At 35.4% G+C, this 26,488-nt stretch overlaps 1 protein-coding gene across 1 annotated transcript in view; it reads left to right on the top strand.

Annotated features, from left to right (window-relative positions):
* SCN2A (sodium voltage-gated channel alpha subunit 2) overlaps window positions 1-26,488 on the top strand; it is a 74,377-nt gene that overhangs the window by 33,211 nt on the left and 14,678 nt on the right. The window contains 12 exon segments of the mRNA XM_017735761.1: window positions 1,235-1,298; window positions 1,860-2,001; window positions 2,787-2,993; window positions 4,430-4,720; window positions 7,858-8,205; window positions 9,231-9,363; window positions 10,939-11,177; window positions 12,039-12,212; window positions 13,943-14,299; window positions 15,939-16,418; window positions 25,486-25,606; window positions 25,965-26,119. Coding sequence (XP_017591250.1) covers window positions 1,235-1,298; window positions 1,860-2,001; window positions 2,787-2,993; window positions 4,430-4,720; window positions 7,858-8,205; window positions 9,231-9,363; window positions 10,939-11,177; window positions 12,039-12,212; window positions 13,943-14,299; window positions 15,939-16,418; window positions 25,486-25,606; window positions 25,965-26,119 — 2,711 coding nt within the window.

Genomic DNA, 26,488 nt, shown 5'->3' with positions numbered 1-26,488 from the left:
AAGGGAAAATAAAATAAAATAGAAGAATTTGTTGTGGGCTTTTAGGGCTTCTATCTCTTTAAATTATATTTTACCTCATCTTAATAGTTAGCCTAAATGTTCAAGTACATTGCTATTGAATTTTGTGTATTAGTTTTGCCTAATGTACAATAAAAGCTTGGTTTCTCCCTCAGCTGTTCAAATCAAGATCCAATTAGAAATTTCTTGAGCATGTTGTGTTATCACATAATCAACTGGAAAAGACTTTTGAGATCATCGAGCCAAACCTATGACCTAACACCACCATATCAACTAGACCATGGTACTGAGTGCTATGTTGTCTTTCCTTAAACACCTCCAGGGACTGTGACTCCACCACCTCCCTGGGCAGTCCATTCCAATGTCTAATCACCCTTTCTGTGAAGAAATTCTTCCTTATGTCCAACCTAAACTTTCCCTGGCACAGCTTACAGCTGTGTCCTTTCATCCTGTCTCTGGTTGGCTGGGAGAAGAAACTGACCCCCACATGGCTACAACCTCCTTCCAGGGAGTTGTAGAGACTGACAAGGCCTCCCCTGATTCTTCTGTTCTCCAGGCTTAACACCCCCAGCTCCCTCAGCTGCTCCTCACAGGACTTGTGTTCCACACCCTTCACCAGCTTCCTTGCCCTTCTCTGGACACAGTCCAGCACCTCAACATCCCTCCTGAACTGAGGAGCCGACAACTGGACACAGCACTCGAGGGGTGACCTCACTGGTGCTGAGTACAGGGAAAAAATCTCTTCCCTAGTATTTCAGGGTTTTTTTCAAGGAATACTTGGATAAAATAATATGTAATGAATAATTATAATTGAATAATACTAAACATTATGCATCAAAATGCGCAAATGAAGGCAGAGAATTGCCCTCATCCTTTGCCTCATTTTCCTGGTATTTTTTTGATTTGCTAACATACACAATTTGGTATTCCACCCATTGTATCTTATAATTTGGTTAGGTTGCTAAGAATTAACTGTACAACTAACTTTCTGTTTTCTAAAGAAAGGCTAACTTGAAGATTCTGTAGGAAGTAATTTTCCTGTCAAAACAATACTTACCATGCTTTTTTCATTCCTAGCCACTATATATTGCAGTTGAACATTCTGTTAGCTCTGCTAATTTCTTTCATGTGTAAAAGTCTGTATAATTCCTCAATTTTCATTAGGCATAAATATTATCTTTCTCATCACCTTTTTGATTTTTTTTTTTTTAAACAGGTCATTTCTACTTCTTGGAAGGACAAAATGATGCACTACTGTGTGGCAATAGCTCAGATGCAGGGTAAGAAAATGATCATCATTCTTCTTTATGCATCAAAGAAAAATAATTAGCTACTTAGAATAGCTCAGGTAGTCAACTTTAATATCAAGTGTACTATAGAATTGCAAATTACCAGTGTTTTGCATTTGAAGCTATACCTAAATACAACCATTTCTGTGACTTGAATTTACACAGGCATGTCCATCAGCCTCTTAGGCTACTTTTGTAAAAGTAACCACATGAATGATCTGTGCACAAATGTTGCTGCCAGCTTGCTGACAACTGTTTATCAGCCGTGCTACTTGATGTTCTTCTCTTGTCCTGGTGGAGATATGTTATGACAAATTGTGGGGAAGGGTAGAATGCTATTAGTTATATTATTAAAGCATTGAAATATTATTAGGAAGTGGAATTACAAAGTGAAAAATAGTAAGCTATACATTTTTATCTTAGGTATGTAGAATAATATTTTACTTGTTCATAATTTCATCAGAAACTAGTACTCCTGAACAATTTTGTTTTACTGCAGCATATCGTAATGTAGAGTAGTTGCTAAAAATAGCATTTCCTCTTCTTTTGTAGTCAATGCCCAGAAGGATATATATGTGTGAAAGCTGGTAGAAACCCCAACTATGGCTACACAAGTTTTGATACATTCAGTTGGGCATTCTTGTCACTGTTTCGATTGATGACTCAGGACTTTTGGGAGAATCTTTACCAGCTGGTGAGGACTTATTAAAATAAACAGCACCATCACCAATACCATTACTACATAGTACTTGCATAGTTATTTTCATTCACTTGTCCTTAAGGCCTTTGGAACAGAAATGATCTTTAATTTCATACATGTAAACTATTGTCTAAAACAGTAAGGCCCTTATTTATGATTTAGAAACTCGTGTGCTTCTTAAATACATAATAAGGAATAGCTGCTATTTTATGAAGATGGTTAAGCATTATTGTTTGTGTACCTAAATGAATAAATGAACTTAAGTTGTTAAAGTTTCTTACCCAAATATGCTATAAATAGATGCTATGTTAAATTAATTTGCAGTCTAGTACAAATATGTTTTGTTTGAAAATGTTACATCTTGTCCCTGAACTACACATATCCATACCTGAAAGACAGCAATTTTGTCCACTGTAACATTTTGTATAATGAAATATTTTTGTGGGAGTGTAGTTTGGGACTGATGAGACAAGAAGCTAAGGTGCTGATCAGTGGCCCCACCTACTGTTAAATTTAAAGGCTGTAATGTAGGTGTATAGATTCTTATCGGTATAAGTTCTGAAGTATTCAGAATTGGATTTGCCTTGACAATAGTAGACACAAAACTTTTTCATATGTATCCAGGATATAATAATTCTATAAGGAAAAAGTAACAAAAGAATCTTGTGCTAACACAAATCAATCTTACAATGTTTTTCTAAATTATAACACAGAGGCTAACTTACTATGCAACAGTATTTAAAGTCTGCTAAAAAAGTGTATTATCTCTTTTTCTCCAGACCCTTCGTGCTGCTGGGAAAACATATATGATATTTTTTGTTTTGGTCATTTTCTTGGGTTCTTTCTACCTGATCAACTTGATCCTGGCTGTGGTCGCCATGGCCTATGAGGAACAGAATCAAGCAACAATGGAAGAAGCAGAGCAGAAAGAGGCAGAATTTCAGCAAATGCTGGAACAACTGAAAAAGCAACAGGAAGAAGCTCAGGTATCCCTGTAAAGTAAAATTTCTTCTTCCATTCGTGACTGTGAACGGATGCTTTATGTCCACATATGAGAATACTTTTACTCCCCTACTCCTAACAATATATTACTTTGTCTCATAAATTCCTTCATATTGTAAACAATCTTTAATGTTTTCCATTGCACTTTTTTTGCTGGTTTGAGTGAAGCTGTTAATTTGTGTCAAAAATAATAACCAACAAGCTGAAGCACTGGATTTTCAAATTGGAGATGGAAATTAACTTTTTAACTTTTTAACGGAGCACTTGAACACGTTGCCCAGAGTGCTTGTGGAGGTAATGAAAAGCTGTCTGGATATTGTCCTTGGGCAGCCTGCTTTAGATGACCCTGTCTGTGCTGGAGAGTTTGACACGATGACCTCCAGAGGTTACCTTCCAACCTCAACCATTCTGTGATTGTCTGAAATGGAGGTGGAGATGTGGAAAAAAAATCCAAAGAGTAATTCTGCTTATAAAAGTAACAGAAGCAAAACTATTGTAGGTGATGGTGCTTCAGCAATACTTGGCTTTTTCTACTCCCTACACATCTCTCACAGCAGAAAGCCATAGCTTTCCAGTTCTAAAGAGAACTGGAAAATGTGGAGAAACCAAAGAAAACACTTCTGTGGTACAAATGGAATGATTACATATGCTTTGAAATTCCTTTTCATTTTTTGAAGGCTCTCAAATCTTTAATAGAATAATTGGTAATGTCTGCTTGGCATGTGGCCACATAGAGCAGAAGTTGAACTATGTCTTCCACATAAGCACATTACTAAAGTCAGCAATCAGGATTTTTCTTTCATTGGTCAATTGCAATCTGTTGGGGGAGAATTGTGGGGGATTTTTGTTTTTTTGGTTTTTTAGCCTGTAAATAAATGTTAATAAAATTCTCCACACATTTTGAAAATAAAACAGCAACAAGTATGTAATACTGTGTAGTTTAACTCAAACCTCTGATTATTATTTGCAAAACTGAGATATCAAAATTACAAGAGATCTTTAACAGACTAGGGAGTATTCAAAATCCATCAAAATGTTGTAAGAAAGTGTTGCTTCCTGTTAACAGGGATTTTACCACCTGTTTGAGCCTTGATTCTTTATTTTTACATAGTACTTCAGATGAAAAATTCATTGCAACATGTTGCTTCAATCTGAAACAGATGCTTGTTAACTTGGTTTTTTGACAGCCCAGTTTTCCCTTGGGTTACTCTTGCTCCTGGTTTATGGAGCAGTGGCAAATTATGGTTTCTGTGGTAATTCACAAATTATACGTCTTATGATATGCTGGGTTTGGTGAAGTAGAAACATTGTTTTTATTTCAAAATACTAATTTCTTTAAGAGTGGCAATAAATTTGAAATAGTGAGTGGTGTGTGTATTTGTATAAATGCTGTAAGTTGCACATGTGCTTGTTTGTAAGGGCGGCGGCAGCAGCTGGAGCAGCTGACTCAAGAGATTATAGTGGAGTAGGTGGAATAGGTGGATTCTCCGAAAGTTCTTCTGAGGCATCAAAACTGAGCTCAAAGAGTGCTAAAGAGAGAAGGAATAGAAGAAAGAAAAAAAAGCAAAAAGAGCAATCTGAAGGCGAGGAGAAGGATGGGGAAGAATTTCACAAATCTGAGTCAGAGGACAGCATCAAAAAGAAAGGTTTCCGATTTTCCATTGAGGGGAATAGACTGACATACGAAAAGAGATTCTCTTCCCCGCACCAGGTACCACAGTATTATTACCTCTTAAACACCTTTTTTTTGTCTACTCATCATATAAACAAAGTCCTGTAAAGTAGTTTGGTAAATTCTTGCAAGATACCATACATTCATTAATATCCTAAATCAAAGACTAACCAAGTAAAAACTTACAGCCAAATAGGAAACTGTAAGAATTTGAGAGATTTTGGTTTTAGTCTGAGTTCATGTGTGAAAAATCAAAATTACATGTATTAAGTAACATGAACTGTGTTTCAAGCTTCTTAATGAAAATGGACTGATCTCCCCATGAAGTTGGATGTATTCAGCATGATGAGTGGCTTCAAAACATGGTGCATACATACAAAATGTAATGTTTCAAATGAGGAAAGTGTTAAAATTTGGGATGCAAAAAGCTCAGTAGAAATTACATTAATGCTCATGTGAAATTTGAGAAATTAATTGATGTGAGAACATTAATTGTGTTATCTTAAGGTGGAAATATGTGTGGCAATGTGTCTTTGCATGTGGTCTCTTATACTGAAACACCAGTGACTCAGAGTGCCATCTGCATCTCCTATCCAGACATTTATTTCATTTGATAGTTTTGTAATGTTATATCTTCTACAGTTTTCAAAGCTCCTCTTCATTTGCCCACCTCTCACTCTCCGCTTAGCACTGCAAGTCCAGATCTCGCATACATTTTCTCCTTTTTCTGCCCCTTTTTGTGCCTCAATATGCTTCTTTTATCTCCACCTTCGCAATTTTCCCTGGTCTTTATGACTTGCTTTCTCCCTCTTTTTAGTCATTATTACTAAACTCATTCCTGCCTTTTTAATCCTCTTCTATTTCTGTCTCTGGAAAGCCTGTTTCATCCCTTAATAGATCATGAGTGTTCATACTCTCTTCATGTATTGTTTTCTCCAGCTCCCATTCTCAAAGAAGCTCAGACCTCTTCATCCAATATTTTCTTACTAAAGACTGTCCTCCTTAGATCAGACTGTGGTGGGAATATAATGTTTCCAGCTATTTCTGCCACTCCTTACACTCACTTCCTAATGTATTTCCTTTTTCAATAGTAATGCATCCTTCCCCCCACCCCACCTCCTTGGTCTGCCACCGTTTTATGTTGTTAACTGTCTAACTAATCTCTGTGAGGCTTCATTGCTGAATTTAGTTCATGATTCATTCTGTTCCTTATACAAATTTTCTCACATATCGGCTTCAACTTCATGTTGAAGATCCATCGGATCCCTTAGGTGCATATTCTTGCCTGTCTCATCATTCAAACTGCAGCCTTATTCAACTGCAGCTCAATTCATCCATCTTGTAAGAAATGAAGCATTCCTCATACAACTCTTTCTTCTAACATTTTCATCTCCAAGTTCATTTACAGTTGTTTGACTATGACAGTCTAGAAATCACCTCCCCTCTGGTTTTCCAACCCTAGTACCTTTTCACTGTGGATTCTAACCACTAAACAGATGTTCCACTCACCAGTTTTTTAGTAACATTTTCCTAGAGAAAACTCAGGCTTATATATCATCTTTGACTTTCTCCTTGGCATTTCATTTTCTTTCAGTGTAAATGACCATTTTATTCCTCTTGAAATCTTACTCTTCCTAACATTTATAACTTTGTCTCCTCTCAATTCTCCTGGTTTAGAAGATCCTTTTACCCCTTTGACAGTTTTCTAAGGGACTTCCACAAGGCCTTTTGCTAGATCCCTTTTCTCTCTCTTTTTCTCTTCTTTTTTTTTTTTTTTTTTTTAAACTCTATTCTGGACCCACAACTCTGAATCATTTTTAACTTGGACCTCTTTACTGCTGTATTCATCAAGAGTATTGTTGCAAAGACCACTAACCTATCCCATTGCTTTTCCTTAATCTGCTAGTAAACATACTTACCTAAAGAATTTTTTTTAATACCATGAAACATACTGTACCTAAAGTTCCTTCCAACCCACCTTGTCTACTTACAGTAAACAAGTCCCAGCTTTGACTGACCCATACCAGCATTCATAACCTGTTAAATTTTCAAACTAGTTTCTTTGAGCCCTTTCTGGTATGCTGCCCTTCATGCTTGGAAGAAGCTCCCATGAGTTTTCACAGAACACTTCATTGCTTTCCTCAAATCCCTCTTTAAAACTCTCTTTTACCATGCTGCCTACAGAAAGCTTGACAGGGAAGTGACTTCAGGTGAGCTAAGATAACTGTTTATCATACTCATCAATTTTGCCTCTGTGTATTCCCTCTCTTTTTGTATCCATCTGTTGTGTTACATTTAAATGATAAGTTCTTTGCAGAGTGCCTTTTTGTTCTGCATTTTGCAGTCTCTAGAACAATGGGGTTCAGGTCCACAAAGATACGTTTTAGAAGAGAAACAAAGACACTGCTTCATTATGTATCATCTGCTGTTCATAGAGGTCTTGGGTGAAATCAGGTGCTAATACTTATCAATCAAGGCAATTACTGATACGAATTAAAATTAAGAACATGTATAATTGTTTGTAAGATTAGAGCATTATTTTGACTCTAATACTGAAGAGATCCTCCCATAGCAGGACATTTACTCATATGAGTAAACTGATGTAGATTAGCAAACCCGATCATACAAAATTACAGGCAAATTATTGCATATTCAGGATAGCTAAGACTTTAAAAAAGAAATAAGAAACCCATTATGGCCCACTTGACTAGTATCTGAAAAGATATTTATGTTTTTTAAACTAGGCAGTATTTGGGAGCTACTTCTATGTGCAGACTGAGTCACAGAAAATTTGCCTAAAAATTTTATTTACTCAGCCTGTCATACTAATGCCAGCCTGGGGTAAACAGTGTCTAGATATACTTACTCAGTTTATGCACAGTTGATAATAACATAGGCAGAATAGCAGAGGAAACAATTCTGTCAAGCAGTTTCTTTTACTCTAATTAAACTGATTAATTTCATATACCCAAAGCAGTAAAATAACTAGTCTTTGTCTGTCACTTATGTTCTCTTTGTTTACTACCCAAAAGGGAGTGTATTAGGGGGGGACTGTACCAGTTCATTTCTTCTTAGACGACCTTACCCTTTAAGACATTGTGGATTTTTCCTCTGTATGGAAATGTTGTATTTTAAAGGATTTCCTTCTGATAATAATTGTTTTTATTTACCTGCAGTCCTTGCTGAGCATTCGTGGCTCCCTGTTTTCCCCAAGGCGCAACAGCAGAACAAGTCTTTTCAGCTTCAGAGGTCGAGCAAAGGATGTAGGATCAGAAAATGACTTTGCTGATGATGAGCACAGCACTTTTGAAGACAATGAGAGCAGAAGAGATTCTCTCTTTGTTCCTCATAGACATGGTGAACGGCGCAACAGTAACATTAGCCAGGCCAGTAGGTCATCCAGAACAGTACCTGCACTTCCAGCAAATGGGAAGATGCACAGCACTGTGGATTGCAACGGAGTAGTTTCTTTAGTTGGTGGGCCGCCAGCTCTGACATCGCCTACGGGACAGCTTCTGCCAGAGGTGATGATTGATAAAGCAGCCACTGCTAGCAATGTAAGAAAGTCTGCAATAGCTCAGGCATGATGTTCTCTCCCTGTATGATCAGTCACTGTTTCCACAAAATTTAGTCACATGGCAACGATGACCTTTCTGGCTAAGCTGTGAATGCTCCTTTCATGTATTCTGGCTGTAAGCTAATAAACTAAAATTATCCAGCTCTCATTAACTAAATATGTGAAAATGCATGCTAATTAACTGGGAATTAACAGAATAGCATAGTAAACCATTGAATAAATTTAGTTTGTGTAGTCTTACACCCATTGATTCATTATGGTTAGACTTAACTGGATGGTTCTGTACTTGTATATCAGAAAGGATATCAAAATGGAAAAAAGAAATTAATTACATTTACTTAATGGAATATATTAAAGTATATATACATAGTGAGTATTTAGCTTCCTGCTGTCCATATGTGAAACTTTTGATGTTACCCTGGTAGTACAACATGCAAGGGTTGTGATAGTGTTCCTGTAATATAGCTAATTTTTCTATGGGTTTTTTATGTCAACATTACTAAATATTTTTTCTTTTGTTTGAAAAATGTGCTAGGAAATTCATAGTTTATTCTAAATTAAGAGTTATCTTAAGAAAATACACTTATTCTTGGTTCCTTTGCTGCTAGCTGTGTGGGCTGGGCATTTTCATCTTTAGAAAAAGACCTCACTGCCTAAATTGAAAGATATTTACAGCAGAGCTCATTGACAAGCATTGTGGAACATTTTTTAGTCTGAAACCTGCTTTAATATCTCAGCCCTGTTTCAACAAAATACTTAAAAATATATTCTTCAGGCACAAGAGCAATCCTACTGCAGTGTTTGACTATTTGTTCTAAACAGACTTAGGCACATCTCAGTCTATTGCAAAGCCTCAGTATAACTGGAGCATGGTGGGGGCACCAGTGTTTTAAACCAATAGAGTTCTGCAGTAGCTTAAAGTGTTATTACATGTACAGTCAATTAGCTATTTCATTGGTGCTTTATTTTCAGGGCACTACTACAGAAACTGACTTAAGAAAGAGACATTCTAGTTCTTACCATGTTCCTATGGACTACCTAACAGACCCTAGTGCAAGGCAAAGAGCAATGAGTATAGCCAGCATGCTTACAAACACAATGGAAGGTATGTAACGTAGATTTTTTTTGTATGACAGTGCCTTAAAGTGCTATTAAAATGTGTGATGCATTAAGTAGGAGTGATGTTTTAAGGCAGCTATTTCAGCCTACAGGGTACAGACAAGAGGAGATTTCTATATGGAGTTAGGAGTGGGGTTTTTTGGTAGTTTGTCTTTTTTTTAATATGGGACTGATAAATTTGGAAAAAGAGTCAAGCTTGCAATATACTGATAGGTTTGAGGTGGAAGCAGCAAGCTTCCAATTTAAATGTAAGCAAAATCAATTATTCAAAGTAGTCTTTCTCTAGTGAAGTTATGTTTTGGGGTAAGCTCTTCGGAGGTTACTGAAATGGTTATGTTTCTTGCAGTAGAATGATCCCCTTCTACCAATTCAGTAGATTTGCTGTTGCACAAAGGAGGGATCATGTTCTTCTTTCTGTAAGGCTAAATACAATTAATTTGAATCATGGAATTATGCAACTATTTGTAAGAAAGGGTGAAACATTATGTTGAGGCTTAAATGACCATGCCCAAAATAGCAAATTGGGAGATAATAATGAGCGGTTGTGCACATGTGGATCATAATGCTGTCTAAATACTTGTCTGACTTCAGGCTTGTTTTAAATGTTTGTCTTTCCTGAGGAAACTTTAAAATATTTTATTGGGAGGGACCTTAAAGATTATCTAGTTCCAACTCCCCTGCCATGGAGAGGAACACCTTTCACTGGAGTGGGTTGCTCACAGCCGCATCCAACCTAGCCTTGAACATGTCCAGGGATAGGGCATCCACAGCTTCTCTGGGCAACCTGTGCCAGGACCTCACCACTCTGACAGTAAAGAATTTTTGCCTACTACCTAATCTAAATCTACCCTCTTTCTGTTTAAAATTCATCCTATCACTCCACTCCCTGATAAAGGCTCCTTCTCATCTTTCCTGCAGGCCCCTTATAAGTACTGGAAGGTTGCAATAAGGTCTCCTTGGGGCCTTCTCTTCTCTAGGATAAGCAACCCCTCAGCCTGTCCTCATAGGACATGTGCTCTGGCCACTGATTATCTTTGTGGCTTCCTCTGAACCTGCTCTTATACTGGGAAGTCTAGAGCTGAACACAGCACTCCAGCTGGAGTAGAGGGGGAGAATCCTCTCCCTCAGCCTGCTGCCCATGCTGCTTTTGATGCTGCCCAGGAGGATCTTGGCTCTTGGGGCTGTGACCAACATTGTTGGCTTACATTCAATTTTTCAGCCACCAATAACTCCAGGTCTTTGTCTGCTGGGCTGCTTTCAATCCCTTCATCACCCAGTCTTACGACAGGTTTCTAAGACAAATTTCTTTTTTGCATTCTATATAGCATTAGCTTGTGAATGGTTCTTTTATCTCTTGAATCTTTTGTATAGGTAATTTTTTTTTGTTTTCTATATTATTTTAAATTGTAATTTCTTTTGACTGACAGCAGTCTTAGTTTCAAAATACCAACACAGTTTATCAACAGTACCTTGGAAAACAGCATTTAGGCTTCAAGGAAATACCCAGGTGATGCTGAATAGAGAAATATCTTTAAAATATTATTTTCATTTTTCTCTCTAGAACTGGAAGAATCCAGACAGAAATGCCCACCATGTTGGTATAAATTTGCTAACACTTGCTTGATTTGGGACTGCTGTACTCCCTGGCTGAAAGTCAAACATATTGTAAATTTGATTGTGATGGACCCATTTGTTGATCTGGCCATTACCATCTGCATCGTCCTAAACACCCTGTTCATGGCCATGGAGCACTACCCAATGACAGAACAGTTTAGTGGTGTGCTTTCAGTAGGAAACCTTGTAAGTCTTTCATGATATGCCATGTGTGTGAAATGCATTTTTCTTTAATTCTGCTGTGACTTATGCACATTCACATAAAAGAAGTTGACTATTTATAGGTTTGGGATTGTTGAACTTAAATTTAAGCTGTTGACATATGAGAATTTCACCACTTTTATTTTACAGAGTAAAGGTCTACCGAGTCAATATGCATTTTGATTTTTAAAACCTTCATTTTCTGTCATTGAAGCTTGTTAAAGGAGTTTTTTTTCTTGGATAAGTAGTAACAAATCATACTTTCAGTTCCATTCCCACACCCGTTCTGCTCCTCATTAGCACCTCCTAAGGATCTGGGTGTTCAAGGAATTTTAGAGGGGAAAGACCCAGTAAGTATGGCAGATGTAAGGAAATAATGAAATAGAATGACAGTGTCTTCCACAGGCCATCCTGTAGAAGAATAGTTCTGCTCAACTTTCTGTATAATTTTTTTCTTAATAAAATAAGTTTATAATAGAACCAATTTTCTTCATCACTAGAAGTAAAAAGATGGTCTAAGGGCAAAGATGAGCTCTAAGGAGATAAAAATGAGCATTAAAATCAGATGCTATTCTGTGTATTGGCATACATATATATTAGTAGGCTTGATAAAAACCACATTTTCCCATTTACCTTTTTCTTTGGAACCCAAACATTGTGATGCATATGTAAGCTTCAAATATGAATTTTATCCCTAACCCCATCATATGGAAATATAGAGAAGCTATTCAGATTTATCATTAGTTTCTTGCTGAAAATATAACTTAGCAAATATTGATACTATTAGTTTTACTTTTTAGATATTTTCTTCCTAAACTGGAGTAAGAAACTTTATTTTCCTTGCAGGTGTTTACTGGAATTTTCACAGCAGAAATGTTTCTCAAGATAATTGCCATGGATCCTTATTATTATTTCCAAGAGGGCTGGAATATTTTTGATGGTTTTATTGTGAGTCTTAGTTTAATGGAACTTGGCCTTGCAAATGTAGAAGGATTATCTGTCCTTCGATCATTCCGATTGGTAAATATACTATTTAAAATATGTTTCTACATTACATTTTTGTCTTTGTACATATATATTTTGTGCATTTTTCATTTGCAAATTATATATTTGGCTAAGATAGAAGATCTTTTCAGAACTTACAAAATGCTAAATTGCATACTCACTAGATGGCATGTATATATTATGTCAAGTTTGTTTTGCATATTATCCTAGTAATGTCTGTTTCTCCTCCAAGATGTGTTGTCAACATCAATTCTATTCTTGCTGAAAGTGTGCTTAAAGGATTAACTTTTATAACAGAAGTATCTCTTAGAGTCTTCTTCCTAGATGATGGAGTCAAAAAAAGCAAGAGCCACAGGGCCCTCACTACCTGTGACTGAAGATGAGTGAATTGCTTGGTAAATAATGGGTTAGTTAATAAAAGTTTATTGACAATTTTAGCTTATAGACTTCCATTAGCATCTGGCTTTCATGGTTAGTTTTAAATGAGAGTAGGGTTAGGATTTTTCATTGTCCAGGGGCTTTTCATCCCTACCAGCCTTCTCCATACCATCCTCTGCAAGGGTCTATCTGCTGTCCAACAGCTTTTCTGTTCAGAGGTCATTACAGTGACTCTGTCTGTTATTAGATATCTCTTTCATGAACAGGAACTTGAAAAACCTTGGTCTTGCTGCAGACTAGGCTAGCATGCAAGTCAATGTCCAAATCCTCTTCTGAAAAGACCTACACATTGAGAGACGTGAAGCCAGAGTTCCTAGTCATCAAGCTCAACTTTTGCCTTAAATTTAAAAAAAATATATTTAACTTTAATTTCAAGTTAAATAAATCCCCTCTAAAAAATAAGGGGTTTTAAGTAAGTCTGTTTTCTGGTTCTCTGCATAGCATTATACTGTACTGTGCCTAAAGTCTAAAATTTGACTGGATTGACTTCTCTCTCAGTAGTAGGGTCTGGTTTTAACTTGGCATTTATGTGTTTTATTTATAAAACATAAGATCATCACATTAAATAATACTTAGTTTTATATTCATTTTAGTCTTCTGCTCTTTCAATTGTCTGAACACTTGCTGTATCTTTCCAATAATTTTTGTCTGTTTCAAGTTGTACTTACTAATATAATACTTTCCTTTGTTTTTCTCAATGTTGTATGACAAACTTTGTAAGACACATTACATTTCTTTTAAAAGACAGAAAATACATTGTTAAAGATACTTTCAAGTCACTTGTATGTCTGTCATTAACAACTCTAGCTTGTTTCTCTTTTTAGGAAAACCGTTTCCTCCAGCTCACTGCCAGTTAAGATGAAAGGATCTGGAAGTGACTATACACTTATTGTCCTGTTAAATGATCGCATTTCATATGTGCTAATTTATTTTTATTAATATTTTCTTATAGCTAACTACAGGAGAAAGACTGTTTTGTCCAACTTGTTTAACAAGTACAACTTCTTTGTAAATACTTAAAGATACCAAAAGAGTCAAAGTCTGAATTGGAGTCTTTGTGATAATTGCAATTCAATTGGAATGAGCATAGAGACAGTATTTTTGATTTCTTATCACTTGAATCAGGACTTAACAGTGCTGATGTGTAGTGTTGTACAAAGAACTGGAAACAAATTTTATAACTAACACTTCTCAAGGTTACAAGCGACGTGATGTAGACACAGGGTAACTGAAATATGGAATGTATAGCAGTTATTTCATTACAATTAGCATAATGAAGAACCATATACCATTCTTCTGTTTTGCAGCTTCGAGTTTTCAAATTGGCAAAATCTTGGCCAACTCTAAATATGCTGATTAAGATTATTGGCAACTCAGTGGGGGCTCTGGGGAATCTGACCCTGGTGCTGGCCATCATTGTGTTCATTTTCGCTGTGGTTGGGATGCAGCTGTTTGGCAAAAGCTACAAGGAATGTGTCTGCAAGATCTCCAGTGACTGTGAACTTCCTCGCTGGCACATGCACGACTTTTTCCATTTTTTCCTGATTGTATTCCGAGTGCTGTGTGGAGAATGGATAGAAACGATGTGGGACTGCATGGAGGTTGCAGGCCAAACCATGTGCCTTACAGTCTTCATGATGGTCATGGTGATTGGAAACCTAGTGGTATGTGATCAGTGGCGATTTTTAAAACTTTTAGGACATATTTTCTGTTTTTCATGATTTAGAAATCCAAGATGAAGACTGGAGAAGGACTTCAGGAAATCATGTAGTTCACTTGTGCTCTCTGTAAACCAGGTTCAAATACACCTTGATCATTTATGAAAAATGTTTGTCTACTTTTTCTTTTAAATCTCAGTAGGTTTATAACCTCTTTAATATGATCAGTGCTGAATTATGCTTACAGTTAAGAGTGCCTTTTAAAAAAAATCTAATTTAAATTGCCTTTTACATCCCAGTAAACTAAATTGTCTCAATATTGATGGAAAACTGTTGGTCTTTGTGACAACATTTATAATACTGAAGAGTTTACTGTTTCCACTTTCACTCTTTCTTTGTGAAACAAAACAAGCCTAGCTCTTCAATTTTTTCTCATAGGTGATGATTTGTAAAAGGCTTATCCCTTTTGCTATTGGCCTCTGAATTCCTCCCAAGCAACATTTTAAATAAAGACACAAGTACTGAATAATGTGGAATAATGATACTTCCATTTCTAACATTCAGCATTCTTGTAGTACACCCCCAAATGACACATGAAATTTCTGTACCAGCATTGCTTTCCTGATGCAGCCTCTGTGCCCCTTTCTGCAGTGCTTCCGCCTTGCCAGTTTTCACACCTTCTGTATATATACTTTTCATTTTTCTTAACAATCCTTTCTACAACAGTACTTCAGAATTAAATACCATATTGATTTTGAATCATTTTACCAATTTGCCATAAACCATGTTTATGTAGTTCTTCCTCCTTGAGTGCTGGCATCCCTTCTCTTTTTGGTATGATCCACAAATTTTATAAATATGCTTATCCACAGTCATCACTACCAAGTCTCACCAGACTAATGTGAGTCCTGTGGCATATCTTATAAAATATTCTGCAAGTTTGAACAGGCAGAAGTGACAAATATAATTTAACTGATTTTTAAAGATTTTTAATCAGTTTTGCACATGGTCTGTCAGAATTGCATGCAATTCAAATTTCTCTTTTATGTCTGTAAAATGGCATGCAAGAAAGTCTGAAATAGTTTCTTGAAACTGAGGTTAAATAGTTTCTTGAAATTGAGGTGTATCACATCTGTGGACTCTTTATCTCTTAGCTAGTGTTCCTGCCCAAAACCAAGATAGACTCATACATACTTGCCAAATACAAAATTTTACCATATTCTGAATTAGAGGTACTAGAACTACGGTCTGTTGAACTGTAGAAAACTAGAATTTGCCTACCTTCTCCTGGCCTATGAACACTATAGCGGATGTAGCTTGCATAAATCACATTATGTTGTACTCCACCTCGTTATGCCATTCTCCATTTTGAGGAGAAGATCTGCACTACTGCCATTGTGGAGGAGACAGTCAAGGAACAGCTCAGATTTTCACCTTTATTAGTGACGTTAAACCAGCTAAAACTGTTTTTGGCGAGATAATAAAATGTGAGGGACAGGGATTATGAACTGAAAAGAATAGCAGGGAGGTGTGTTGAAATAAAGTGCTAGCTGTGAAATGAAAATTATCTCATATTGAAAAACTCATAATGACATTGCTTTTATGACTTAAAAATAAGAGTAATTTTTTCCTTACTGTCTTTTAGGTACTCAACCTCTTTTTGGCCTTGCTGCTGAGCTCATTTAGTTCAGACAACCTTGCTGCTACAGATGATGATAATGAAATGAACAATCTCCAGATTGCTGTGGCAAGGATTCAGAAAGGCATAGATTATGTGAAGAGAAAAGTGCGTGAATTCATTCAAAAAGCCTTTGTTAGAAAACAGAAAGTTTTAGATGAAATCAAACCTCTTGAAGACCTAAACAATAAAAAAGACAGCTGTATTTCCAACCATACAATAGTAGACATAGGTAAAAACCTTGCCTATCTCAAAGATGGGAATGGAACTACCAGTGGCATAGGCAGCAGTGTGGAAAAATATGTTGTTGATGAAAGTGATTATATGTCATTCATAAACAACCCAAGTCTCACCGTGACAGTGCCCATTGCTGTCGGAGAATCAGATTTTGAAAATTTAAACACAGAGGAGTTCAGCAGTGAATCAGACCTGGAAGAAAGCAAAGAGGTAAACCTATTTCTACTTTTAAAATACTCTGATGCTTTTCTTTTTTTTTTTCTGAGGTTACTAGTGTTGAATTCAAATCTTTCTTTAATTCCTTTACAACAGCATGTACAAACTTGTAATGTTATTTAAGGTAAATTGATGTAAGGTTGTGAGTTTTGAAAGATGGTGATACAATATTGTATTTACAGTAATAATCAAGATGCATAAGAAAATTTTTTAGAAAATTAGTATTTTTTTCTATTTTATTTAGTTAAATCCTTAGCAAGCAAAGGAACCAGTTTAATAGCCCTGGATACCAGAAGTCATACAAAGTGTCTATGGCTGGTGCAAATTTCTCCATGCGTATTTCATTAGAGCAGTTTACTCTTTTATCTGTTTTTTAATGGTTCATTCTGATGTATTTAACCTTTTTTATATAGCGAAAATGCATCCATATATTTTATAGATAGGTACCTTTGAATATTGGACTAGCATCACTAAACAATTTCATATAAATCACTAATAATCCATCTGACGGCAGCAGAACCACTGAAGAAGTGAAGTAATGGCCTTATGGTAAAAAAGTTACAAAGCTTAATATCCCAGTATAAGATCCTTTCATTTGACTACTCATTGTTATTTTCAAAGCTGTAAGATATTTGAATCTGTTACCTACTGTGACTAATAAAATGTACCTCTTTCTGGCACTATGTGGTGCCAAGTGGATAAATCCAAGCTAGCACTGAGAGTGATAGTGGATACCAAGGCATTATTATTGTGTGTGTATTATTAACCCACTGCTTTGTCCTGCACAACTGAAAGTGGTGGAGACACATCAACCCAAGTGGAGTAAGTCTGTGCAATGCTTAATACTAATGCTAGTTCATTCAGCATTAGCATGGGTATTTTTGAACAGTATTGCATGCTGTGGGGTAGACATAAACTAACATAAAGGCTTTCATTAGTAATTTTCTCTTACTTGAATCTGAGGGTATAAATATGGGTAAGATTCTAGTAATTTTCTACCTGTGATCCTTTTTTGTACAAACTGCATCACACATTTAGTCATATTTTCTTGTTTCTTATCACAAATGTCTTTATTATTTTTATAAAAATATTTCCTTGTTTCAGATTGATTGTATTAACATTTATCTTACTCTTCAAAACCAGTACTTGCGTGTGGAAGAAATGAGTTGTAGTTTAACCTTCAGTTGTTATGGTTTTTACTGCACAAGAGCACTATGTCACTAGGAGAGGTGGAGGATGAACTTCATACAAACCTCTGTGCTGGTGGTTAGCAGGGCTGAGTATGACAATGGTGCATCTCTTACTTCATGGTATAACAGGATGATGTGACTTCTGACTGTTTTCATTAGCCAGATCTTTCTTTTCTTCCCATGGAATCACCCTAATTAGGTTATTCTACAAGGTGACAAAAATACTGACTTCCAATAGGAAAAATTTTAAAGCGGATTGTCCCACATTTGAGACATGACCTCCGGTCATTAAGCTTCCACGATAAAAGAAAAGCTTTCTACTCCACATACCATATTTAAAAGAAAACAGTGTCTTCATTGCATTCTTGGAGGCACTTAATGCTGTTGTGCTTCAGGAACTGCAAACTGATCAGGTGATAAGACAAAGAAATACATATTAAGTCAGGGATGAGCTAGTGCCAAGCAGTTTTGATTGGCCAAGTCTGAAACTCTGCTGAGTGTATTCAAGGCCAAAATTTCTTACTAATGCAGAAGCTGAAGGTGAAAAATTGAAGGGAATGTTTCTCAGTTTCAGGGATTTTCAAGAGAGACGCAGCAGTAAGTAAAGATTGTGATCATATTTCTTATTAAAGTGCCTAAATTTCAAGTGGATTTGAGTCACATAAGCGTGACACAAAAAGCACTAAAATCTTAATCCTAGTTCCTGCTCTTCATTAGATAGTCTTAACCACCACAGGTTTTGATATAGAGGAGTGTTGGCTTATTAGTTAGATGACCAGTATTCTTGTAATGAAAATGATCCATAGGAAAATAAGGCATTTTTTAAATTAAAAAATTGACTACAAATGGCTTTTTTTACAAGGCTTCCTCTTTTTTATCATGCCATAATGTGCCGTGGATTTCTGGCCTCTCATGTTTTCCTTTTTATATGACACTGCTGTTGCTGAGTTGATCTGCCAGTCATTTCATTGCTTACACCACAAATGAAAAAATTGAAATTAGAAACTGCCCTCAAACTGTGTTCTATTAGCAGATATGCAGGTGAAAGGCAGCTGAGGCATCCAGGTGCTGTGAGGACACTGCACAAGATAGCCAGATGCTAATGAGTGTGTATCTGTGTGCTTCTGCTTGCTTCTGTGTCTACAACCAAGTACATGTATTCACTGTTGTATAGGGCAATAAGCTGAATTTCAACAAAATTATTTTTATTTATTAGCAAGTTTTAATTAAGCATATTAATGTTTGGTGAATTCTTTATTATAAAACATGTATATTCCAGTAGTTTGACAGAAATGGTAACTAGATTATGCCTTTGTAGAAACAATACGTATAATGTTGTACATGCTTAGTAGGTGTGAATTAACAAGGAATTTTCTAGAAAACTACTGAAGCCTAAAATAAATTTAATTATAAAAACTTCATGCCCATAAGAATGTCAGTGGGTGAATACAGTATAATAAGGGAATTAGAGAACTAATACTAAATAAAACTTTATCATGGAAATAGGCCATTAATAATTGTGGAACCACTCTGCTGAGTCCATTGGCCTATAAATAAAGGTCTGTGGATCTGAGCTGCATTACTGCTATGTAGTGTAGAAACTATAAAGATATTTTTTCCATTTTAGGTTCTTAAGTACTGTGGGGATGGTTTATATGGAAAATTTTGTTGTACATGTATGTATAATAATTAGTTAAAATAATCATAATACTGGGTAATAATTAATTTATGCTAAGTGTAACTTATAGGCTAATAATAACACCAAGAGATACCAATGACAAAATATTTTGCAATGCTTTGAAAAAAATGGGATCTCCTAATGCTGTTGCAGACACATTAATAATGTATATTTTACGTAAAGCAATATTCAGCGCAAAAAAGCAGAGGTGCTGTGTCCTGAACTTCATTTCCTACCGTTCTTACTTCTCACAGGAGTAGAACCAAGCTGGATCAGTCAAGCGGGCAGCTCTGGTGCCTTTTAGCGAGGCAGAGCATCGTGTCACCAGTTTTACACAGGTTACCTAAGCAAGTTATACATCTCTCTCTATATATATTTAATCACCTTTTAGCGGATATTGACTGGCCTGCATGCTCTTCAGCTATGATCCTGTCCCATTCATTGCAATAAGTACCAACATGCACAGCTGCTCCCTGCTGAGCCACGGGACTCGCATCACAGCATGGTCAGGCAAGAGCGGCAGCCCCAAGATTTCTGTGGTTCCGATACTTTCCGTGATATTTCAGTAGTATTTTGCAGTGCATGCTATGTACCTTTCCCAGTCTTGATATAGTTGTCAAGATTCTGTTCTTGAGGGGTTTTCTTTTGTTTTGAGGGAAGACAGAATATGTAACACATACGCCATGTTTCTCATCAGAAGCTTATATATATATATACATATATATGTCCATCTGTAAATTGTGTTGATAATGAAAAGCTGATAGCTGTTTTAGAAAACTTTCATACTATTGTATTTTAACTTCTAATGGAGGTAACCTGTAAACTCATCATAGTCATGATTTTATTTTTCACATTCTTTTTTCTTAGAAGTGCTTTTCTTTAGTACTTGTATAAGCATTTTGTTATTTTGGTGATTAATATGCAGTACTTGAAGCACCATTAAGCATGAAATTAATTTAATTTCTGCAGTCAAAGCATGTGACCATAATTTGGTTAAAAGAATTAATACAAAACTCTTATTTGGCTGGTCAAACATTCAGAGATCAGTTCTGCTCTTACTTACGCTCAGACTTAGGTGTACAGGTGCAAAGAGAAAACTAATAGCAAGATGTGGCCCAATTCAATCTTACTATAACTCTTTAATTTATACTCAAAAATAATTACCTCCCCAAGCATCTAAAATTGTCTGCCTTGAGAAACTTATTCTCATCTCATCAGAAATAAATACAATTCAACATTCTAGTAAATGAGCTACTGAGTTTGGATCAAAAGGTCCGGAAGTTCACCAGCTTCAGTATGATCTACATCTCACCTATTAAACATTGCCATAATATTTACAACACCAGAGTTGCTGCTTTCAGTTTGGTAAATCAGTGGAGTTAAAATATACTTGCTTCAGAGCTTTTCCTCTTATATTTGGTAAGAATAAGTTATCTGATAAAATGTATTTTGATTTTAAAATATTCATTATTTAAAATCCTTTGATACTCTGAAGAATTTAGCCTTTTTCTTGTGAATTGGTCACATTGTATTGGCATAATGTGATTCACTGTGGATGATAATAAGTTGTTAATGTTAGGGTTAACTGAAGTTCACTTAATTAATATTTTCAAACGGCAGTCACTTACTCAGTTGCAGAAATATCCTTTCAGTATTGCTTGTATAAATTAAAGAGCCTTTTTAAGTAGCTGCTGGTGGGAGAGCTTTTTTCCCACTGGAGCATATCTCCACTGCTACTTAAAATCCTTTTGCTTTCATACAACTTTTTTGCAAATATTTTCATTTATTAAGTTCTCATGAATAAGTAGATCAAAGGAATTATGAATACCAATACAGTACAGAGTGGACTATAACTTAGAGATAGTGGTTTTTGCAGTATTTGAAACCAATAATCATCACAAAATTATTTTGTTTTGATTTACGGTGTTCCGGTTTTTTGTACTGATAGAGTTATTCTGCTTAACTGTATAGGCATTAGAAAGAGAGACATTCAGATTCCACTTAATTACACCAGTGGAATCACAGTGATATCTACCACTTCAAAGATTTTATAGGTGATATAGCTGTACTGAAAAAGACTGGATACTTTGGATATAATATTGCCATTTATATCACAGAACATTTCATACTGACATACACACTACTGAGAAAATAAAACCAGTATAATTTCCATTATTTACCATTTTCACAGGTATTTGAGAGGAAAGGAAATTGAAAGCAAAATCAAAATGGTGGTTTCTCTTGGCGCTATCTTCCCGCTTATGTCTGTCCTGCTCTTTGCTCCTTCTGTCCCTTAAATTATTTCAACAGCTATAAGTGGCATCCTGGCCAATCATGAAATTTCAGGCTTTGTTAAAAATGTTAAGCTAAGAGCTGTCCAGCTACTCTCAGATCATCTTTGGAACAAACCAAGAAAGAAATGTTAGAAGGTAAAAGGTTTGGCTGTAAGTGAAGCAGAATTGTATGAATCTATGAGATGTTGTCAAGGTTCAGAAAGTAATTATGTCAAAAACTTCCTGACCTAAACTTGGCTGCTGCTTTTTGCAATGCTTCTCTGATAGGCAAGCTGCTTTCCTATCTTGAAAGCTAAACTAAAATCTGTATTTCATACTGTACTGTATTGCTGACTAAAGTATGACTGGCAAGGCTGTTGGTACATGTGATGTAAAGTTATTTCAATCTCTATGATAATCAGTATACTGCTGCTCTAGAAACATGTAACTACTTTTGTCCCCTTACTGTTTACTTTGAAAAGGAGGTGGAGTATGTACATTCTAAGGTTTTGAAAAACAGATTTCTCTGAGAATAATTTTCTTAGCATACTATTCACAAAATTTCTATCTTCATAACTCTCAAAGAGTGTCTAGTGCTTGATCTGGATAAATCTCTTATAATCTGCATGACTGAATACTTTTGAAATCTAGAATCATGGTATAACAAAAAGCTTAAAAGGGACTTACTATTAGATCAAAACTAATGCTTGGGTTTGGTGATTATCTTGTTTCTATAGATTCATTTTTTTAAAAAGCTATATACAAGTCAAGTAAATAGCCATTGCCTAAATCCAGTTTTTGTAATGCTGGTAAGCAGAGAGCGATTTACCAAGTACAAAGGTAACTTTCAGATATGTTCAGGTAAAGAACTGGGATATATGCTATATACCTAACACATCAGGGTCTGCAGTTAGGGGTAGTCTAGCTATCCAGTTGGATTCCATATGCATGAACACTGGCAAGTCACAGTAAGTGCCAGAAAAAGTCTTCCTATGTATTAAGGCATGGACAAAACATAACAGCAATAACATGGCCCATTCCCAGGTGATGTTGTGTTGCATACCCAGAAATCAGTACAAAGTCCCTGGGTCAGGTGCTTTATACCAGTGCGTAAGTTTGCTGTGGACATATGTGAATGTTACTGAAAAGTTTTCCTAGCATACTGAAATTGAGTTGATAAAATCTTGAGATGTTGTATCATAAAGCCTTCCTAGATGTTTCTAATGCATACTAAATTTTATAAATTTTGTACATAATGACATACAATAAATTCAATGTTAAAAATTACAAAGAAAAATGACAAAATAAATTATACTGTTGAAAATTTCTATTTTTTTTTCCTTTCCCAAATGATGCTGAATTATTACAGACTGAATTTATTGAATAATTTTTATAATGTTATTCTTTACCTACTGATCAGGTTGGGGCTAAATTCGGGTATAATAGAGCAGCATGCTAAGGAAATACTCTTAAGTCAACAGAAGAGTAACTGAGTTCTCAGTGGGACAAGGCATTTATTGTTGCATTTCAAGTATCAGCTGCTGTTCATTCAATTTAGGATTTTTCTGTTTGGTTTAACTCCTGTGATTATTGTTACAGCTCTGTAAATGAAGCATACCAGAGTTTTAGTGAGAAGAGACTTGAAAGATACATCTCACCATACACAGTGCCCCACATAAATAAAGTTGTCTTTTTGATGTTCCTGATAATTGACAGTTCTATTGATAATTTTCTACCTTACTATCTGATATTTTTGATCTCTCCTTATAGTGGTTATCTCTAATCTTCCATGTTGAGTTAACTGTTAGTCTTAAGCAATTTCAGTAATAGGAATTCATTACCCACTGTGCTTATTAAACTAACTGCATAATATCCGAGTCACTGAACTCTTCATTTTCCTGTTAGAGAATGGACAGTAGGTCTTTCAAACTTATGGTTCCGCCAGTTCATAATTTTTGTTTGCTCTGCTACTACTACAGCATTCTGCTAGAAATGCTCTCCAGATTGGAATGATGCAAGCAACATTTTAAGAAAACACTATGTAATAAAAAGTCACTTCTCATTTTAAAAATTATTTACTGTATTGTATTGATAAATGGTAATTTTTAACATCGTATATAATTTTTTTGGAATGTACCTTGCATTTATGGTATTTCTGGCCTTTCCTCAAACTGATGATTGACTTCAACTGATGTTTAAATGCTGTGGTCCTTACTTGAGGACTACAGTATTTATCCCATACTTTCCAGTTTCTCCATTTTAGAGGCAGTATTCCACAATGACCAAACTGCCATGCATTATCTATAATTCAAACATATTGCAATGGGAAATTGGTCGATAATAATCTGCATCTCTTTGTACATTGGACCTGACCTCAATAGATGTTAAAACTCATGCAGAAATATGAGACATAAATGTCTAAGCTGGGATTTAAAAAAAAACATAGATGAAATGGGTGTGTAGGTGTCACTGAAACTAGGTGCATAATACACCTTCCAGTACATGTTTCCATTTGCTCGGCCTTCCTCTGAAATGTGCTCTATAGTGAACCATGGTACACAAAAATCAAAGTTACGCTTATGTCAAAATCACAACACAATGTATTGTCAGTGTGGTTCAATTGAGTCAGAGTGGGGGAGAAAGGAATGAATCTTTTGAATATTTGTTGCTATGTAAAATTCCATTAAAGTTTCAAGTTACTTTCTGTATCCACAGATTAATACTGTTTACATTTCCTTTACAAAAAACTGTATAGAATTTGAAGCTACTCAGAAATATTTTAAAGGAATAATGCCTCTAACTTCAGATTTAAGTGTCAGCAAAAATATGTATCTTTGATGTTACCATAGACCATCTCTGTCTAATATTGATTCCCTATAGACTCTATTCTAATCTGCTTACATCATTCCCTTTATAAGATTAGCTACTTATCAATGCAGCCATTTTACTGATGTTATACTCCATATAGTGATAACATTAGACAAGTCATAGAATGCTGTAATCAAACTACTTTTACTTATTATAGTACTCATATTTGTCTGTTGCCAACATCATATGTCAGTGTGAAAGAATAATTTTTAAGGTTTGGATTATATTACTGGTATGATTTATTGGTGCAGTATTATTTTATTTACAGTATTGCTTTAAAAGTATTTGTTTTCACTTCAGTATTTCAAAATATTTTTGGCCTTTTACAATAATTGGACATCTATGTGTACTGTACCAAAGTAATAAGTAGTTTCAAAATGCACAATAAATCCAGAAAATGCATTGGCAAGTGAGTATGCAAAATATCAGCTACTGCTCCTAAGGTAATGTGCTGCTCTTTCAGAAATAAAGATAATTAAATTATCCTATACAACTCATAACATGTGTTTTCATGTCGATAATAATGAAAAAATTATAGTCAAACTTTTTAGATTTAGATTTTTACAGACTTGCTAAAATAATATTTACTTGAGACATGAAAATACATCTGTGCAGCTTGCTGTTGGTTTGGTCATGATGTTGGAAATTTATTTGTATTAACACATGCTATCTGAAGTGTGATCTAAAATGCAGCCACATGATTGGAATAATTAAACAGTACAAAATGTGGAAAGCACTCATTCTTAGCTTACTTGAAATTTCACTTCAAAATTCTTATGTGTGGCTCAGAATAGTAGTCTAGTAATTTCAGCAATTCCTTGTATGAAAATATCAAAGTATTTTCAATATGGAAAACGCATATTATGTAGTTTCTAATCTTGTGACCTCACCTGTAGTAGAGCAATTTGGCACTATAGATTGTAAATAAGAAGTTCTTTCAATATCAGAGCACTCAATACATTCAAAATATTTTGATATACATTTCCAACATTAACTTCTATTCAAAATAATAAAACTGGAAAAAAAAAAATTATGTGGGGTTTTGTTCACAGAAATTGAATGCATCCAGTTCATCAGAAGGCAGCACAGTTGATATTGGACTACCTCCAGAAGGTGAACAGCCAGAAGCAGAACCTGAAGAAGTTCTGGAGCCAGAAGCTTGTTTTACAGAAGGTAGGCAAAAAAACCCATATGCAAGATAAATAGACCTAATTGTGTTGACTTGGGCAGGATTCTCATTTTATTCAAAATCAAAAGAAGTTTTGTGATTATAGTCGTAATATCTGTTTGTATTAGTAACTCCTTCAGAGTTACTGCCATAGATTTACTGTTCTTGTGTGTTCTCTCTCTCTTTGGAGGGTATTATGAAAGATACAAAGCTTTAACTTTGAATATTGAAACAAAAATGAGGAGTTACAAGGATCTATTGCAGTAGGACTGAAATAAGTCAAATGACTACCATTCATTGTGATTCCTAATAAACACTTACTTTATTCTGACATCTCAAAATTTGTTATCACTTTACATTTAGGGTGTGTACGGAGATTCAAATGCTGTCAAGTCAGTGTAGAAGAAGGAAAGGGGAAAGTCTGGTGGAATCTTAGGAAAACCTGCTATAAGATTGTTGAACACAACTGGTTTGAGACCTTCATAGTCTTCATGATTCTTCTCAGCAGCGGTGCTCTGGTAAATTAAGTGTGGAACTATTGTGACTATTGTGATTTTAAGCAGCAAGCATTTAAAATTACAGTTAATCACATAGCTACAGGTAAAAAATTAGAATTTGATACCCAATTTATAAATGTTCTAATAAAAACATACACCCGCAAGTATTTGGCATATATTGTAGGACATGTAAGAGTTTGCTTGTGGGCTGTGAAACAAATTGCTTGGCAAGTTCAAAATGTAGTGTTAATGGAAATAAGAAATTAGTTTTATCAGACTGGTGTTCACATGTCTTCATATTGATGATAATAGCTTTTTTTTTTTTAAATACACATTTAAATAAAAACACAGCTGAGCTAGGAACTTACCAGCAGCAACTTGAATTGTCAG

This window comes from Corvus brachyrhynchos, unplaced genomic scaffold, assembly GCF_000691975.1.
Source record: "Corvus brachyrhynchos isolate BGI_N302 unplaced genomic scaffold, ASM69197v1 scaffold255, whole genome shotgun sequence".
In the NCBI taxonomy this organism is placed as follows: domain Eukaryota; kingdom Metazoa; phylum Chordata; class Aves; order Passeriformes; family Corvidae; genus Corvus; species Corvus brachyrhynchos.
Note: the sequence above shows the minus strand (reverse complement) of the source record. Positions and strands in the feature narration are given on the sequence as shown.